The sequence below is a fragment of the Chenopodium quinoa genome, unplaced genomic scaffold, assembly GCF_001683475.1.
Source record: "Chenopodium quinoa cultivar QQ74 unplaced genomic scaffold, ASM168347v1, whole genome shotgun sequence".
NCBI classification, from domain to species: Eukaryota; Viridiplantae; Streptophyta; class Magnoliopsida; order Caryophyllales; family Amaranthaceae; genus Chenopodium; species Chenopodium quinoa.
Genome location: NW_018745650.1, coordinates 4,797,654 through 4,814,761, shown reverse-complemented (window position 1 = coordinate 4,814,761; position 17,108 = coordinate 4,797,654). Strand labels below are relative to the sequence as shown.

General features: G+C 39.5%; 1 protein-coding gene across 1 annotated transcript; it reads right to left on the bottom strand.

Moving 5' to 3' along the window:
• Nucleotides 1–13,730: 13,730 nt before the first annotated feature.
• Nucleotides 13,731–14,737, bottom strand: LOC110717021. Its single transcript, XM_021895661.1, has 3 exons — nucleotides 14,728–14,737; nucleotides 13,881–14,671; nucleotides 13,731–13,802 (listed from the first exon to the last, which is right to left on the bottom strand). The coding sequence occupies exons 1-3, from the start codon at nucleotides 14,735–14,737 to the stop codon at nucleotides 13,731–13,733; spliced, it is 873 nt and encodes a 290-aa protein (XP_021751353.1).
• Between the last annotated feature and the right edge of the window lie 2,371 nt (nucleotides 14,738–17,108).

Genomic DNA, 17,108 nt, shown 5'->3' with positions numbered 1-17,108 from the left:
CTTAACAATCTAGGTAGTTGAATGATGTACTGATCATCCTAATTAAATAAAGATCAGAACTTTGTTCAAATTCAATTTCTTTTGTTTTGTTGCTCTGTTATTCAATTGTATCAATGAACTATAATAATTCATGGTTGGACACAATATAAACATAAAGGAACAATACTTGGAGATTAAAACTTAAGCAATTGTTCACATGCCAAACTGATAATTCCCAAAAAATCAGTTTCCAGTGTTATTTCCATAAGATGCCCTGTTCTCCCCAAAATACCCAAAATAAACTGATTCAAATACCCAAAAAATCAGTTTCCAGTGCTATTTACTTATGCTATTTACAACCAACACCATTCATCTACTGAGGTTGGGTTGAGAACCAATTCCAATAAGCTTCCTCATTTTTGGAGCAGGCTGTGAATAAGACATGGGTCCTTTGCCTTTAGCCTTTGCAGAAGCTGAAGCAACCGTGCCTTTATCCTTTGCAGCAGCAGAAGCGACATCAACTTGCTTCCCTTTACCCTTTGTATAGGCAGAAACAACAACAACTTGCTTCCCTTTACCCTTTGTAGAGGCAGAAGCAGCAGCAGCTTGTTTTGTAGTGGGGCCTCCTTTACATGTTGCTGAGTTGTGCCCATAGCATTGACAGTTGCTGAACTTAATGGTTTTGTTTCTCTTACCCTTCCTTTCTTCATCTTCATCCCTTCTTCTCTCTCTACAAGGCCTGCCAACTCCTCTTTTCATGGCTGGAGGTTCAATTTTAGGCATGTCAAAGTCTGGCCATTGATCACTGTCAGGGATGGAGTTGATTACACCAGCATATGCAGCTTTGTACCTTCTCACAGAGTACCATTCATGTACAAACTGTTTTGGATCAAGCCTTGCATGCAAGATGGCTCTCATGCCATGCCTGCAAGGAATTCCAGAAATCTGCCATACCCCACATAGGCACCTTTTTTCAGCAAAACTGACAGGGAGCACTGATTTTCCATCAGTGACCTCATACCCATCAGCACTAGGGTATGCCTTGCAACACCTGGACTCTTGAGTTATCACTTTAAGTCTGGCCTTGATTCTTGGACATATATCATCATCTATCCAGTCTGCAGAAGCTTGCTTCCTAGTGCACATCCTAACCATTGTTGTTCTCCTAATTCCTAACATTAATCACCACAAATGTTAATGATACATTCACCAATATAGACACATTACATGTACATAACAAAGAATATGTTACCTTCTAACAAAGTCAGAACAGGTCTTGCTCTGTCCATACCCAATGTGGCATTAAAGCTTTCCACAAAGTTGCTTTTGTTTACATCACATTTGATAGCCTCATTGAATTTGTGCTTGGTCCATATTGATTGGTCCCCAACTTTAGACAACCATATCAAAGCAGCTGGATTGACCTTCTGCAGCTGTTCCATGGCTTTCTTGAATGTGAACTCAGAATAGGCCCCACAAGCCCTCCAGAACAGGCTAAACATCAGCGGACCAGGGAATGGTTTCTTCCAATTCTTTACCAGCACTACACGAAAAGAGAAAATTGGCAACGGTTCAAACCCCCCCAAAAGCAACGGTTTTGAACCGTTGCGTATTTGAGGGTTGCCAAATCCCAAAATAATTGGCAACGGTTCAAAACCGTTGCCAACTCAAGCAATTGGCAACGGACCGTTGCCATTGACCATGGCGCCCTTTTTTTTTGTTTTTAAAAATAATTGGCAATGGTTAACCGTTGCCAATTGCTTGAGTTGGCAACGGTTAACCGTTGCCAAATACAATGGCGCGCTTTTTTTTTTTTTTTTTTTTTTAAATATTGGCAACGGTTAACCGTTGTCATTGACCTGTATTTTTTTTTTTGGCTGCAATATTATTAATATTATAATATTAATATTAATAATAATAATTATTAATATTATAATAGTAATAATAATAATTATTATTATGATAATAGTAACAATAATTAGTATTATTAATAACAAAACATAAATAATAATAACAATCGCAAGAGATGATATAAATTAGAAAAATGTTTCATGTTACCTACAAACAATTTTAATTAGTTATAATAATGTATAGTACATAATTAGTAAGCTAAGGCAAGGATTGATGAAGTAGCTAGCTAGTAAAGGATATTTACAAATTAAATGTGATGTAGGTCGCCAAACATCTCTCGAATTACATGGAGTTCCTCGCTCGTGTATGGCTGTCCCGTTTGCCCCTTGCAAAACTTAGAATACACAAAACGTGAGTTAGTAGAAGTGAATTAATAATAATTGAGGTTAGTTAGTAGGAATGACCCGAACAAAACTTGGAATAATACACAAAACGTAAGTGAACTCATACTTAGCTTACTCATAATAATAACATGACATTATTACTTAGTTATATGTGACTATGGAATGAAATTACAAGAAAATAGCAATATGAGGGTTTAGGTCGCATCGATCAAAATAACCCAAGTAAGGCCATTTTGGCTTCTATGATGCCTATTTTCTATAATTCTTGTCTATTGAACTTATAACTAGTTAAAACATGTCATTATCACTTAGCTATAGGTGACTAATGCTTGAGATTACAAGAAAGAGCAAGTAAGAGGTTTTGGGACGTAATTTCAACCAAAATGGCTCAAGTAAGGCCATTTTGGCTACTAGGATGCCTATTTTCTATATTTCTTGTCTATTGAACTCATAACTAGTTAAAACATGTCATAATCGCTTAGTTATCGGTGACTAATGCTTGAGATTATAAGAAAATAGCAAGTAAGTGGTTTTGGGACGCAATTTCAACCAAAAAGGCTCAAGTAAGGCCATTTTGGCTACTAGGATGCCCATTTTCTATATTTCTTGGCTATTGAACTCATAACTAGTTAAAAATGTCATAATCACTTAGTTATAGGTGACTAATGCTTGAGATTACAAGAAAAGAGCAAGTAAGTGGTTTTAGGACGCAATTTCAACCAAAATGGCTCAAGTAAGGCCATTTTGGCTACTAGGATGCCTATTTTCTATATTTCTTGTCTATTGAACTCATAACTAGTTAAAACATATCATAATAACTTATTTATAGGTGACTAATGTTTGAGATTACAAGAAAATTGCAAGTAAGTGGTTTTGGGATGCAATTTCAACCAAAATGGCTCAAGTAAGGCCATTTTGGCTACTAGGATGCCTATTTTCTATATTTCTTGTCTATTGAACTCATAACTAGTTAAAACATGTCATTATCACTTAGCTATAGGTGACTAATGCTTGAGATTACAAGAAAAGAGCTCATAAGTGGTTTTGGGACGCAATTTCAACCAAAATGGCTCAAGTAAGGCCATTTTGGCTACTAGGATGCCTATTTTCTATATTTCTTGTCTATTGAACTCATAACTAGTTAAAACATATCATAATCACTTAGTTATAGGTGAATAATTCTTGAGATTACAAGAAAAGAGCTCATAAGTGGTTTTGGGACGCAATTTCAACCAAAATGGCTCAAGTAAGGCCATTTTGGCTACTAGGATGCCTTTTTCTATATTTCTTGTCTATTGAACTCATAACTAGTTAAAACATGTCATAATCACTTAGTTACAGGTGCCTAATGCTTGAGATTGCAAGAAAAGAACTCATAAGTGGTTTTGGGACGCAATTTCAACCAAAATGGCATACCTCTTCAAGCTGACGTGTGTCTGTACAATGACTCATCACTATGTCATACATGAATCTCATCACGTATAGGCCACAGTCAACTCCGTTTTCCTGTTGTGCGCACTAGCATGAGGAACAAAGCACATGAATCAAAATGCATAGCAAATAAGCAACATCTTAAGCATTGTAAAGTAAGAAAATCACATCATCATGGGTGAATTACCTTGGGTGCTTTCCATGTAGGACCTCGAGGAGATCGAGGATTTATCTTCTTCATGGTACTACAAAAAATCAAAGTAATAAGTTCAAATTTGACTAGTATAATCAATACATATGAGTTAAGATATGAAAATGAATAACAAGAAGTGAAACAAACTAGATACTTACTTTTGCAGTATGGACCTCACGAGGCGCTTTCTTACTTGAGGTAACCGAGCAGAATCAAAGTAGAAGATTGTGTTACTGGAAACAAAAATCACAATTAGGGTCCAATGATAACTACACACGAGACAAACAAATCAATAGTTAGCCTATTACAACAAATAAACTGGGAAAACAAATGAACTTGACTAGCATAATCAGACGTACTCCTCATAATATGGGACGAATTAAACTTGTCTCCCGCACTCACTGATTGCCTGATACCCCGTTCAGCATAGTACAACACGTCAGCGGAGTTGCCTAAGATTCTAGCAGTGGACATCTGCTCAGGGCACAACCACCCAACTTGACAAGGAGATTCAAGCTCCCATATTTGCTCCTGGAGTGCTCTGCATGCATGATAACAAAATGTTAATCGAAAACCAAACGACAAACACCACTAAACTGAATAACATAAACTGAGTACCAGTTAAATTACCTCATGGATATTTGAATGAGGGAAATGTTAAGCATTGCACCACTTAGAAATTCCTTCACATCTTCTTTGAATAGCCATGCCGTTGCATCATCATCGTAGTGGAACATATCCTTAGGAAGTTGAATTTGGATGGGGCTGTCATTAGGCAACACGCAAACGCGGTTGTGCAAATAAGCTAACTCCTGAGATAGCGATTGAAGCACCGTGTCTTCAACTAATGGAGTAGCTTGCGTAGCTGAACCTCGTGAAGGGCTCTTCATCAACGCTTTTCCACTCACCGAGCCATGTTCACTCCTGTTCTTTGGCCCCTCCACCCTCTTCTTTGGAGTTTGGCTTTTCCTCGATGGCTAATAAGACAAATCACGCAAATGGTTAGAAAAGATTTCCATCCAACTCTTGGGAAGAAAATATTAAAGCGTGAAATCTAAATCTTAATTACCTGGTTCATCAACCGTATCCAAGCAGATGGCCATTGCACAAAACTACCTTTTGCTGCCCAGAGTTAGTGAACTCATCCTCCTCCACGGGCACAGGTATTAAGATGTCCTTGAACCCGGGAACCACAGAATGGATCCCGACAGAATAATGCTCAGACAGAAGTGGTCGAAGATGGACCGTACCTTGTTCGGCCGGTTGTGCACTACCATAGGCAACAACAGTCAAAGGTCCATCATATGATTCGCCCAGGTGAAGAAGTTCACAACGGGTCTCTTCCTGCACCAATTAGGAAGATACTTCATTTAAATATTCATAACTAAATATCTTAGGTGTAATATAGGAGTTAATTCAAGCATTGAGCTAAAATCATGAAAAATGGGCAAGTTAGAACTCATTTAGGCCATTTTGAACCATAAATACTCTAAATGAACCTAAAACTTGTAAATTTGCTTTTTTTCATATCGTTTCAAGCCATAAATATTCATAACTAAGTATCTTAGGTGTAATATAGGAGTTAATTCAAGCATTGAGCTAAAATCATAAAAAATGGGCAAGTTAGAACTCATTTAGGCCATTTTGAACCATAAATACTCTAAATGAACCTAAAACTTGTAAATTTGCTTTTTTATATTGTTTCAAGCCATAAATATTCATAACTAAGTTTCTTAGGTGTAATATAGGAGTTAATTCAAGCATTGAACTAAAATCATGAAAAATGGGCAAGTTAGAAGTCATTTTGCCCATTTTGAACCATTAACACTTTAAATGAACCTAAAACTTGTAAAATTGCTTTTTTTATGTTGTTTCAAGCCATAAATATTCATAACTAAGTATCTTAGGTGTAATATAGGAGTTAATTCAAGCATTGAGCTAAAATCATGAAAAATGGGCAAGTTAGAACTCATTTAGGCCATTTTGAACCATAAATACTCTAAATTGACCTAAAACTTGTAAATTTGCTTTTTTTATATTGTTTCAAGCCACAAATATTCATAACTAAGTATCTTAGGTGAAAAAAAAAAGAAAAAAAAACAAAACGAGTGCAAAAAGAAAAAAAAAACCGGGCGGGAAGGGCAGCAGCTGCACCGCTGCTGCAGTGCAGCTGCAGCCTCCTCGCGTGATTCCCAAGGAGAAGGAGAAGGAGAAGGAGAAGGAGAAGAAAGAGAAGGAGGAGGAGGAGGAGGAGGAGGAGGAGGAGGAGGAGGAGAAGGAGGAGGAGATGAGGAGAAGGAGAAGGAGAAGGAGAAGGAGAAGGAGAAGAAAGAGAAGGAGGAGGAGGAGGAGGAGGAGAAGGAGAAGGAGAAAGAGAAAGAGAAGGAGGAGTAGAAGGAGGAGAAGGAGAAGGAGGAGGAGAATGAGGAGAAGGAAGAGCAAACACAAACAACACATCACATCAACAAAGCAACACCAACAACACAGCACAGCGAACAAACACCATTTCACAGCCAACTAAACCATTTCACAACACAATCCAAAAACCAATATCATTATCCAAACAAGTAAGAAAAAAATCACCTGTAGAATAGCAAAGTCATGAGGTGTCGGAGTATCAAGCCCCCTTGAGTTCGCATGTGAAGGAGTACCAATCTGCAATAGTGTATTGATAGTGAAACATTAATTAGAACCGTACCCACGTAACTCAACATATCAAAACTTATAGAGTTGAATTCTAATCATGTACCTCCTCGCGTGCATTTATCTCCTGTTCTCCTTCTTTTCATGGGTGGCTACTTGAGTCGACCGGTGTTGTCGAGGAAAAGGGCATGGTCGGCAAATTCATTTGCTTCGCCCATGCATTGAACTCTTCACGCATCTCATTGCGCACTTGTTCTTTAATTGATGCCACTGTGGCATCGAAGTTCTGTGGCGAGTTCACACTTGCTCGGGATCTTCCAGATTTGGTATATTCGGGACCCATTACCTTCTCCCATCCTAGCAAGCTCCCCCCAGCACCTAATACCCGTCCCGGATGGTAGGGCTTTCCCATAGCCAAGGTGAAGGGGTCCTTCTCTACTGTCGGGACGAGCTTGCCTTCAACAAGCTCTCCAGTGTACTCAAGCTGTAGCAAAAACAAAATGGAAACATGAAGTAAGTGTTTATATAAAGTGATATACATGCAAATGAATAAAGTAGTTCACTAGTTCATAGTTGCTTATTAGCTTATCTGTCATTTCTTTGGTTTCCGGAGCCTTGATGGACCATTTTCCGGTTTTCTTGTCCCGCGAATGCATACAGCAAAAGAAATCCCCAGCACGACTCACCAAAGTACTGGTCGTGGAGTCAAATGGCGCTGTGGAGGACCCTAGAAGCGCAGTGGGGTATACTCCTTCACTCACCCACGTATCCCTCCATTCATCATACGTCATTGCTCCCATATGATGGTGGTATTGCTTTTGCAATGCATTCCTGGAATTCTGCTCCCTCATTTCCTACATAAAAAGATATGTTAGTTTCATTACTAATAAAAAAGACGATAAATTACAACACAATTTTCATCAGAGTTCTTTAAACTTACAATTTCTTCTTTTTTACATTTTTGAAGAACGAAAGCTTCCCAATCATCCTTCGATATGCTAGACCATATTTGCCATGGGAGTTTCTCTTCATCGATGACATCATCATCACTGCCACCTCCTTTCTTGTTCTTTGGTTTCCTCACAAGTTTCTTTGTGATAAACGGACGAACTAAGTTACACTTGAAGCTTCTTAATCTTGCCGCAAGTAAGGATTCAAACACCCTTCGCTTGGCGTACTCATTTGGAATGTTAAATAGAATCTGCAAGCACAAATAACAAACATTATTAGTTTCCCATAACATAACAATAAATTGGAATTGTTTATAAATAATGTGGAATAAAAAAAACTTACCCTGGTATCATTCCAAAACGTGTCAATCAAGCCTATAGGTACGTCGCTCATACGAAGCGTAATGGGGATTTTGCGCGCACAAATCCCAACTTGACCAGCATACTGACGACGCCATTTACCTGAGGGTTGCCCTACCCTGTCATACTCCAAGACCATAGGACCGACAGGTTTCTTGAAAGCTGTCGTCGGATCCCTCAGCTTTTTCTTCGCTGGTGCCTGCACCCCCCCTCCACTTTGATCCTCACGAAACGGCTCCATAATGGCATTATCGATTGGAGGCGCTTGCTCAGCTGCAATTTCAAACTCATCTATCATTCTCTCTAGTACATCTTGCGCCTGATCTTCTGGCTCACCCAAATCAGGTTCCTTGTTCGCATCATACAGTTGGTCCCCACTATTAGATGAATCATCATCATCAGAATCAACATCCTCAACTCGAACACGGTATTGATCATCCGCCATTAGATGTTAAAACCTGTCATTACAAACATAACACGTTATTAGCTGCTGAATTGTAAGGTAAACTTATAATTATATATAAATTGCTGAATTATAATACAAATAAACATAGAAAATGGTGAAGCAAGTTACTTTATTTATTTAAAAGAATATAAGAAAAATGGGCAAGTAATTCAACAATTTCATTCATTTTCACCTAAAATGTGATTTTTTAATTCTTTCTACGCTTGCAATTCAAACTAACAGAAAATATACAGTACCTCAATCTAATATTCCTTCATCGTGGTCTGATCTCATGTAATTGGCTTGGTCGTCTATCTCATTTGGCACAGCAGGTCTAGGAACAGTGAAAGGTGCCGAGTCATCAAAGGCATCATATTCTTCCTCATCCTCGACATCTCCAACGCCAAGGATTCTTCTTTTGCCGGCTAGCACAATAGACCATTTTGAGTCGGCAGGGTCAGATACGTAAAACACCTGCTTAGCTTGAGATGCAAGGATGAATGGTTCTGCACTATCATTCAGGTTGCCAAGATCTACAAGAGTAAAGTCATCAAATTTGACATTACGCCTGATATTATCAACCCATTTACACCGGAAAAGAGCAATCGTGAAGTCACAATAATCAAGCTCCCATATTTCTTGAATTCGACCGTAGTATGACAACTCTGCATCAACGGGTGATTTATCCTTAGCACTTGCAAACTCCCTTGACGATGCCACAACCGTTACACCACTGTTTTGGGTCGAGGATGATTTCAAATCTTGACGCTCAGTCCAAAATGTGTACCCATTTATGTCATATCCCTCAAAGTGAACATCATCCCTAGGACCATAAGCAAGCCACCTTACTGTAGCTGTGACACTCTCATCCATTCCACCCATCACTCGATCACGAAACCAACTCACAAACTTCTTATTGTGCAACTGCATCAGTTCCCTTTCACCTTTCGACGGAAACTCATCACGCAAACTAGCCATGTGCTCGTCTAAATATGGGTGAACATCTGCAACATGGTGCAACACATAAAGGTGTGCTTGTAAGAACTTCTCTCGATCAGGTGACATTCGTTTCGACCCGATTGTGCCATGACCATCAAGTCTACCTTCATGTCGAGAAGTAGGAATACCAATAGGTTCAGCAACGGTTATATAGTCGGCCACAAAATTACCAATCTCCTCGGCCACGGTCCCTTGAATCATACTTCCTTCCGGGTGAGCCCAATTCCTAACTTTATCTTGCAATGTACTCATGTGACTTTCAAAAGGATAGCACCACCTCATGAACAATGGACCACACAACTTAATCTCACGCACCAAATGAAGAATCAAATGCACCATTATGTCGAAAAACGAGGGCGGGAAGTACATCTCAAATTTGCACAAAGTCACAACCACATCCGCCTGTAAAGCATCAAGTGTACAAGGATCAAGCACTTTGCTACATATTGTATTGAAAAACGAACAGAGACTTGTAATAGCTTCCCTCACGTGCTTTGGCAAAATACCACGTATTGCAATTGGTAGAAAAACTTGCATCAGAACATGACAATCATGGGATTTCATACTTGTCAGCTTCAATTCTCCATTTAAGATACAAATCTTTTCATGTTAGATGCGTACCCTGATGGAACCTTAATGCCATACAGACATTCACAAAACATCCGTTTTTCTACCCTTGACAATGTGTAGCAAGCCGGAGGTAAATAGGCCTTCCCCTCTTTGGCTTTTCCCTCATTTTTCTTCTTCAACGCATCCGCGGCCTTTCCCTTTCCCTTGCTCTTCCCCTTTCCCTTTTTCGAACCCATTTCTTTTTCCTTTTCCTGTTCCTTTCCCTTACTAACCCTTTGCTGAACCCACAATTCTGGACGCACCCCCATCTTTTCCAAATCTAAACGTGCACCCTTTTCGCCCTTTGTCTTGTTTTGAATATTTATCAGCGTTCCCACAAGAGCGTCACACACATTCTTATTTATATGCATTACATCAAGATAGTGCCTAACGTCATGTTCTTTCCAGTACGGGAGCAACCAAAAGATTGATTCTTTTTTAAAGAGAGCAACTGATTCCGCCGCTTTTTCAGATTTCCCAAATATTGTTCGTACACCCTTAACCCGAGCGTAAACCTCCTCACCAGTCAGTGTCCTAGGACCAGTCCCCTCTTCCACCGTCCCATCGAAAGCCTTTTTCTGTCGACGGTACGGGTGATCGCGCCTGAGCAACCTTCTTGTCCTCAAATACACCTCTTTGAAAGAATGATCAAGGCGTCTGCTTGGCGTATCATCAATACAAATGGGACATGCCTTTTTCCCTTTATTCTTATACCCAGACAAGTTGCCATATGCAGGAAAATCATTAACGGTCCACATAAGAGCTGCACGCAATGTGAACATCTCATTTTTATGAGCATCAAACACGGAAACCCCTTCGTCCCACATCTTTCTCAAATCATCAACCAATGGCGCAAGATACACATCTATGTCGTTTCCAGGTTGCCTTGGCCCCGATATCAAGAGTGAAAGCATTACATATTTCCGTTTCATGCACAACCAAGGAGGCAAATTGTAGATCACTAAAAGTACCGGCCATGTGCTGTGCTGGGTACTAAGAGTGCCAAATGGATTCATCCCGTCCGTGCACAAACCAAGCCTTAAATTTCTGACTTCATCACCAAATTCCCCAAACTTCATATCAAGGTTCTTCCATTGCGGGGAGTCAGCTAGGTGCTTCAGCATTCTGTTTTTCTTTCTTCCCTCTGCATGCCACCTCAAGTTTTTAGCGTCTTTTGGTAAAGAGAACAGACGCTTAAACCTTGGAATTATGGGAAGATACCACAACACCTTAGCAGGAGGTCCCTTCGTACCAGCATTGCAACTCTTGCGCTTGTAGCGCGACTTCTTGCATCGTGGACACTCCTCCAATTGTTCATATTCATTTCGGTAAAGAATACAATCATTAGGACATGCATGTATCTTCTTATACTCCAAACCAAATGGACACATGAGCTTCTTAGCGTAATAGTAAGACTTAGGAATTTCATTCCCATCGGGCAACATCTCACTTAACACGCTCAACAAGGAAGTAAAACTACTTTCCGTCCACCCATGCTTCGACTTAATGTTAAAAAGCGTTAGCACGGCTGATAGTTTGGAGTATTTTTGGCACCCATGATATAAAGGCTTTTTAGAAGCCTCCGATAATGACTCAAACACGTCACCTTCAAAACCACGCATCATCTCATCCACACCTTCATCCTCAATCTCATCCACATGATCATCCTCAAATCCCTCCTTAGCACCATCATCAACAATATGTTCATCATTCTTGTATTCCTCGTCCACACGGATATCATTGCTTCTATCATCATGCACATCATACCCAATAACATCCCCACTGTACTCTCCTTCTTCACCATGCCAAATCCACACATGATATTTAACCCTAAACCCACGACAAACTACATGATCTCTAATGATATCAACACTATTGACCACCTTCACATTATTACAATCAACACAAGGACAATAGAGGCACTCGAAACCCATTATGCGCTGATAAGATGAAGCTGTCTCGCAAAACTCTTGAACCCCATTAAAGAGTTCCAATGTATCACGTCTACCATACATCCATCCACGATCCTTCTCCATTAAGTAAATTTTCTCTAAACATGGCAACATATTACGAATAATGTATAATTGCTACATCTATTATATATATAAATCAAATTCAAACACACAACATGCATATAACATTCATATAGATACAAAAATGCATATATGCTTCCAAAGGGTCCTTATCACTCCAACCTAACCCATCCTTGAACGTTTACTCTCACTAGTGAATGTATATCAGATTTCCAATTTTAAGGAAAATCCGGCAGCATTTCCCCCCAGTTCTCCAAGCACATGACGTAGGTATTTACTTACCCACATATGTACCCAGAGAACATGGTAATCTAGGAAATGCTAAGCCAAGATGTTCCTTAAAATCGAAAAAACTGACATACATTCACCACCTAAGTGAGAGTAAACGTTCAAGAACAGTCCCAACCGGGGACTATTCAAGACTTTCTCCTAATGAGAAAGCCTTGAACGGGTATCTAGGCATATGATGATACATGAAATCAATTTAAAAACAATGGATTAATCACACATCATGATAGAAGATGCACTAAAGTTATATCACACACCATCTCCACAAAAATGTGCAACCAAGAACTTATTTAAAGCACATAAAGTTATATATATATATATACCTGAGTACCTATAAAGGCTCAACACTCTCAAATAGAAGGTCAATGCCAAGGTCTATGCTTCGCCCAAAAATTCCTGATAATCTTTTTCAGTGTAACCTATATAGAACACAAATAGAAAACCAGATTAAGGGAAAAGATAAGAATGATATTAGTGAGCAAGAACAAGGGCAGTCAGAGTAAGATACCAGGATGTTTTCCCCCCACTCTCCAAACTGATGATCTTACCCTAGAAGCCCTTGACACCCATTTCTTAGCCTGAAACACGCATATATATAGTGAGAAGCAACTCATAAAGAAAAGTATATTCAAACCCTAAACCCTAAACCCTAAACCCTAAACCCTAAACTCTCAACTTTGTTCTCTTAAATAAAAAGGACTAAATTATCCTATAAACAAAATAAAATTCTCAACTTTATTAGTGATGATAAATAAAGTTCTCATAACAATTTAGAAATATAGGTAAATGTAGCTTGTACTCAGCTTATAAACAACAACAATAACAACTAAAAAAGGCCTTACATTTGTGGAGGGGAGCCTTATGCATTCAATGGAGGGGGAGTTAAGCCTTGCGCGTATAAATGGAGGAGTTAAGTAGCAATTATTGACAAACCCTAGCAATTACAAGAAACTTGTCAATATTAACTAAAGACCAACTCCTCAAAAACCATAACAATGGAGGAGCGCTATTACGACTTACCTAGCAATGAGGAGCGCTATAACAATGGAGGAGCTGCTACATACTTCAATAATGCAAGCATATATGGAGGGAGGCAGAAGAGAAGAGCTGAGTGCGTGCGTGAGGGAGGGAGGTAGAAGAACAAACCCAGACCCACTGCGTGCGTGAGGAGGCAAAAGCTTCAATGGACCCTTCAATGGAAGCTTCAATGGAGGAATGGTTTGGGGAGAGCTGGGGGAAGGCGCGCGTTTTTGGAGGTGAAAGAAAAAACAGAGCTGAGAGAAGAAGAACGTTTGCACTTGAACGAGGGAGTATACAGTAGCTTAGTATTCAAAAACCCGGGTTTTTTTTTTAAATTGGCAACGGTTAACCGTTGCCAACTCTACCCCTTTTATTTATTTTTTTAAATTTAATCAATTGGCAACGGTTAACCGTTGCCAATTGTAACCAATCTATTTTTTTTTTCAAAAAAATGGCGCTCACTTAATTTGGCAACGGTTTTCATGAACCGTTGCCATAGGGAGGTTGCCTATTTCTTTTTTTCTACTAGTGCAAGTGCTTGCAGCAATATCTTCTTCCAGCCTTTGGCCACAACTCTGTTAATGCAGCATCAATACCCTACACAAAAATAGATAGATGTAAGACAAAGACATGCTCAAGGAAGTTAACAAAGAAAATTGAGGCTAAGTTTCATACCTTCTGTCTGTCTGAGATAATGCACCACTCATCACCTCTCCCACTGTCTTTGAGCAAGTTCTTCAAATGCCACACAAAGAACTTCCAATTATCTGTGTCCTCAATTGATACAATTGCCCAAGCAAAGGGGAATAGCGCATTGTTTGCATCCAGTGCTACTGCAGATAACAAGACACCACCATAATTCCCCTTTAAGTGAGCCCCATCCATACCTATAAAGCTCCTACAACCAGCTAGCAACCCATCTATACAACCTTTGAATGATATGAAGATACTTAGGAACTGCAGAGGCCTGTCAATATGATCTTGAGGTGTCCAAGCACAGAATGCTGAAGAACCTGGGTTTGTTGATCTCACCATTTCACAGTAGTCAGGAAGCTGGGCATATGAGATGTCATGACCCCCATTAATATCCCTCAGAACCTTTGATCTCATCCTGTATAGAGTACTTGTAGACATTTGTACTCCATATCTTTGCCAGAGTAACTGGTTCAATGAGTTGGCAGGGATATCATTGTTGGCTCTTATATCCTCAAGCAACACTCTTGCAGCCCACTTGGTAGACATCATAGGATTCTTCACCTCTAAACCAGAACAAGTGTGCTCCATGTTCTGAATGGACTTGATTGCCCATGTGACACCATCAGGAAGCCTAGATGCATGCAGCCTCCACTCACAGTAAATTGCAGAACATTTAACTGTCCACCTCAAATTAGATGCCTTGAGCACAACTACAGAAAACTCACTTTGTATGCAGTAATCCTTCACAACATCTCTCAAATGTTGTTTATCTATGAATAATTGCCATGGTTTGATGACAATTTTGCCAAACTCCTCATCATTGTACAACTCTCCATTTTTGTACAATTTTGCAAACTAATCTTCAGCTTCATTGTCATTCTCCCACACAAGGCCTTCCCAAGGGTCAAAGCTGTCAACAAATGGTTCCACGTCATCTTCATCCATTTCATCTTCATCTTCATTTCCCTGATCTACATTACCATCTTCCTGATCTTCATCTTCTTCAGAATCAAATTCACCATCCCCTTCATCCCCTTCATCACTCAGAATAGCTTCATCTCCACCCAAACTCACAGTAAGTTGGTTTTAATGGTTTGGTTGCTTCATCAGAACTTGTTCTGATAATCAATCCCCTCCTCCTAGCTTTAGTCCCTGGAATTCTTTTACCAAATGTGCTAGATGTCTTGGAAGATTTAGAAGATGTCACTATCTCCCCAGAGGTCCCTGAAGCTTTCCTTGTGATAACATTCATCTCAGACAGAGGTGGTGCAATCACGTCTATCCTAGCTTCTGTCTGACCCTCACTTTGGAACCTTTTTCTTGGACTTCTTCTGAGTACCTGGACTGGTTTGGCTTGTTCTATAGTAACCCTAATTCTTTCCTCATCTCTTCTTCTCTCTTCTCATACCTCTCCCTAGCCAACCTCTCAGCCTCAGTCTCTACTGTATTCTCCAGTTGCTTCCTATACCATGCCTTCAAGTCTCTTCCAGGTCCACTATGCCATATCCTACCTCCTGTCAGCTTGACAGGTGCTTCTTCCCCCCTACCTCTCCCTCTAGGTCTCCCCTTCCCTCTTCCTCTCCCCCTACTCATGTATTCTTGATCTTCTTCCATTTCCCTCATCAAATCAGCCCAGGTATCATCACTAGGTACTGCATTATATATTTCAACTATAGGATTTTTCAACAGGTTCACCATCACTTTCATCATCAGCTTCATTATCTCCCTCATTAACAGGTTCAGGAATAGGGTCTGGAACTGAGTCTACATGTTCTCTAACATTGGATGAAGTGTTTCTCCTAGGGGTTAGTTTCTTAGGTCTCTCAACATCTATCACAGGTTGACTTGAACTACCCTCTAGCTTCCTTATACTTCTCCTAGGGATTCCCTTTTCAGGATCACATTCTGTCTGACCCAACTGTCCCACACTTTGTTTCAACTCAGCAGCTATCCTACTTTCCTTCAAACTCCTAGCAACCTTCAGTAACTCATTTGGTGAATTAGCCTCCACCCATATATGTATAAGGTCTTTTCCGTTTAAGTTAGTAAACATTTTCATCAAGTCTTGATCATTAATCAAGTCCACATGTTTCATTTTGTGAACATAAGCAAAACTAGCATGTTTTGGAATTGGTTTCTTACTCTCAACAGCCTTATCCCAATACTCTATCACTAGGTTAACTAGATTGACTGTGTCAATATCCTCAACTACCACATCAACCTCAACACCCTTATACTGAAACCTTAACACCACCGTATCTCTCATTCTAACACCATACCATATTCCAAGCACAAACATAGACAAGCAAGTCCATAACACAAAATCAGTAAACAGACAACAAAAAATTTCATTTTAGGGCATAATACTTCAATACAACCACATAAAACATGCAACAAAACGATCATGCCAAAACAGAGTACATAACATGCACAACTCAAACGTTATATAATAATTAGGGTTTTGGATCCTGAACTTCTTTTTGGCAAGATGATGCAGAAAGATTCGATCTTTCACCAGGTACCCCAGATTCTTAGCCCAAACTTGTATACCCTAGTCGCAATTTTTGAAATCAAAAAAGTTTGAATCCCCCTTTACTTTAACCCAGAAGAAAAATGACTATCACCGTCTATTTTTGATGGTATTATAGAGTACGCATTCAATGCTCTGCGTTTTTTTGTGTCTCGATGAACATTTTGATGAGAAAGGCACCAAAAGGAAAAAGATGAAGAGTAATGAAGAGGGAGAACGAAGGAGAGAGAGAGATAAATGGAGGGAATTAAAATCGGGTGGTTGGGTGAAATAAAAAGGGGGCATTTTTGTCATTTCGCTATTTTGGTTAACCATGGTTTGATTTTATGTTAAAACACCATCATTAATGTCATCATTAGGGGAAAAAAGATAAGTAGTGTCATTTTGTGTAATCCAAAAAAAAGGGGGTTACCGTTGGTGCGTAGCAGAAGCTGGGGGTCGCCGTTGAGAATTTCCCAAATATCTTTGTTACCTAATATTAATAAAGTGGAAGTATAAATTATTGTTATGTTAATAATAATAATAATAATGAATTAAGTAATAATTGTTCATGGCATAGGTCTTAAGCTAGTTATGATGATAAACTGAAGCTTTCTCAGTCGAGTATTGGTAATCCAAATCCAACCCTTTCTGAGAGCGAGTGATAACTTAGGTGGTTGAGCTTCCCTCCTGATTTC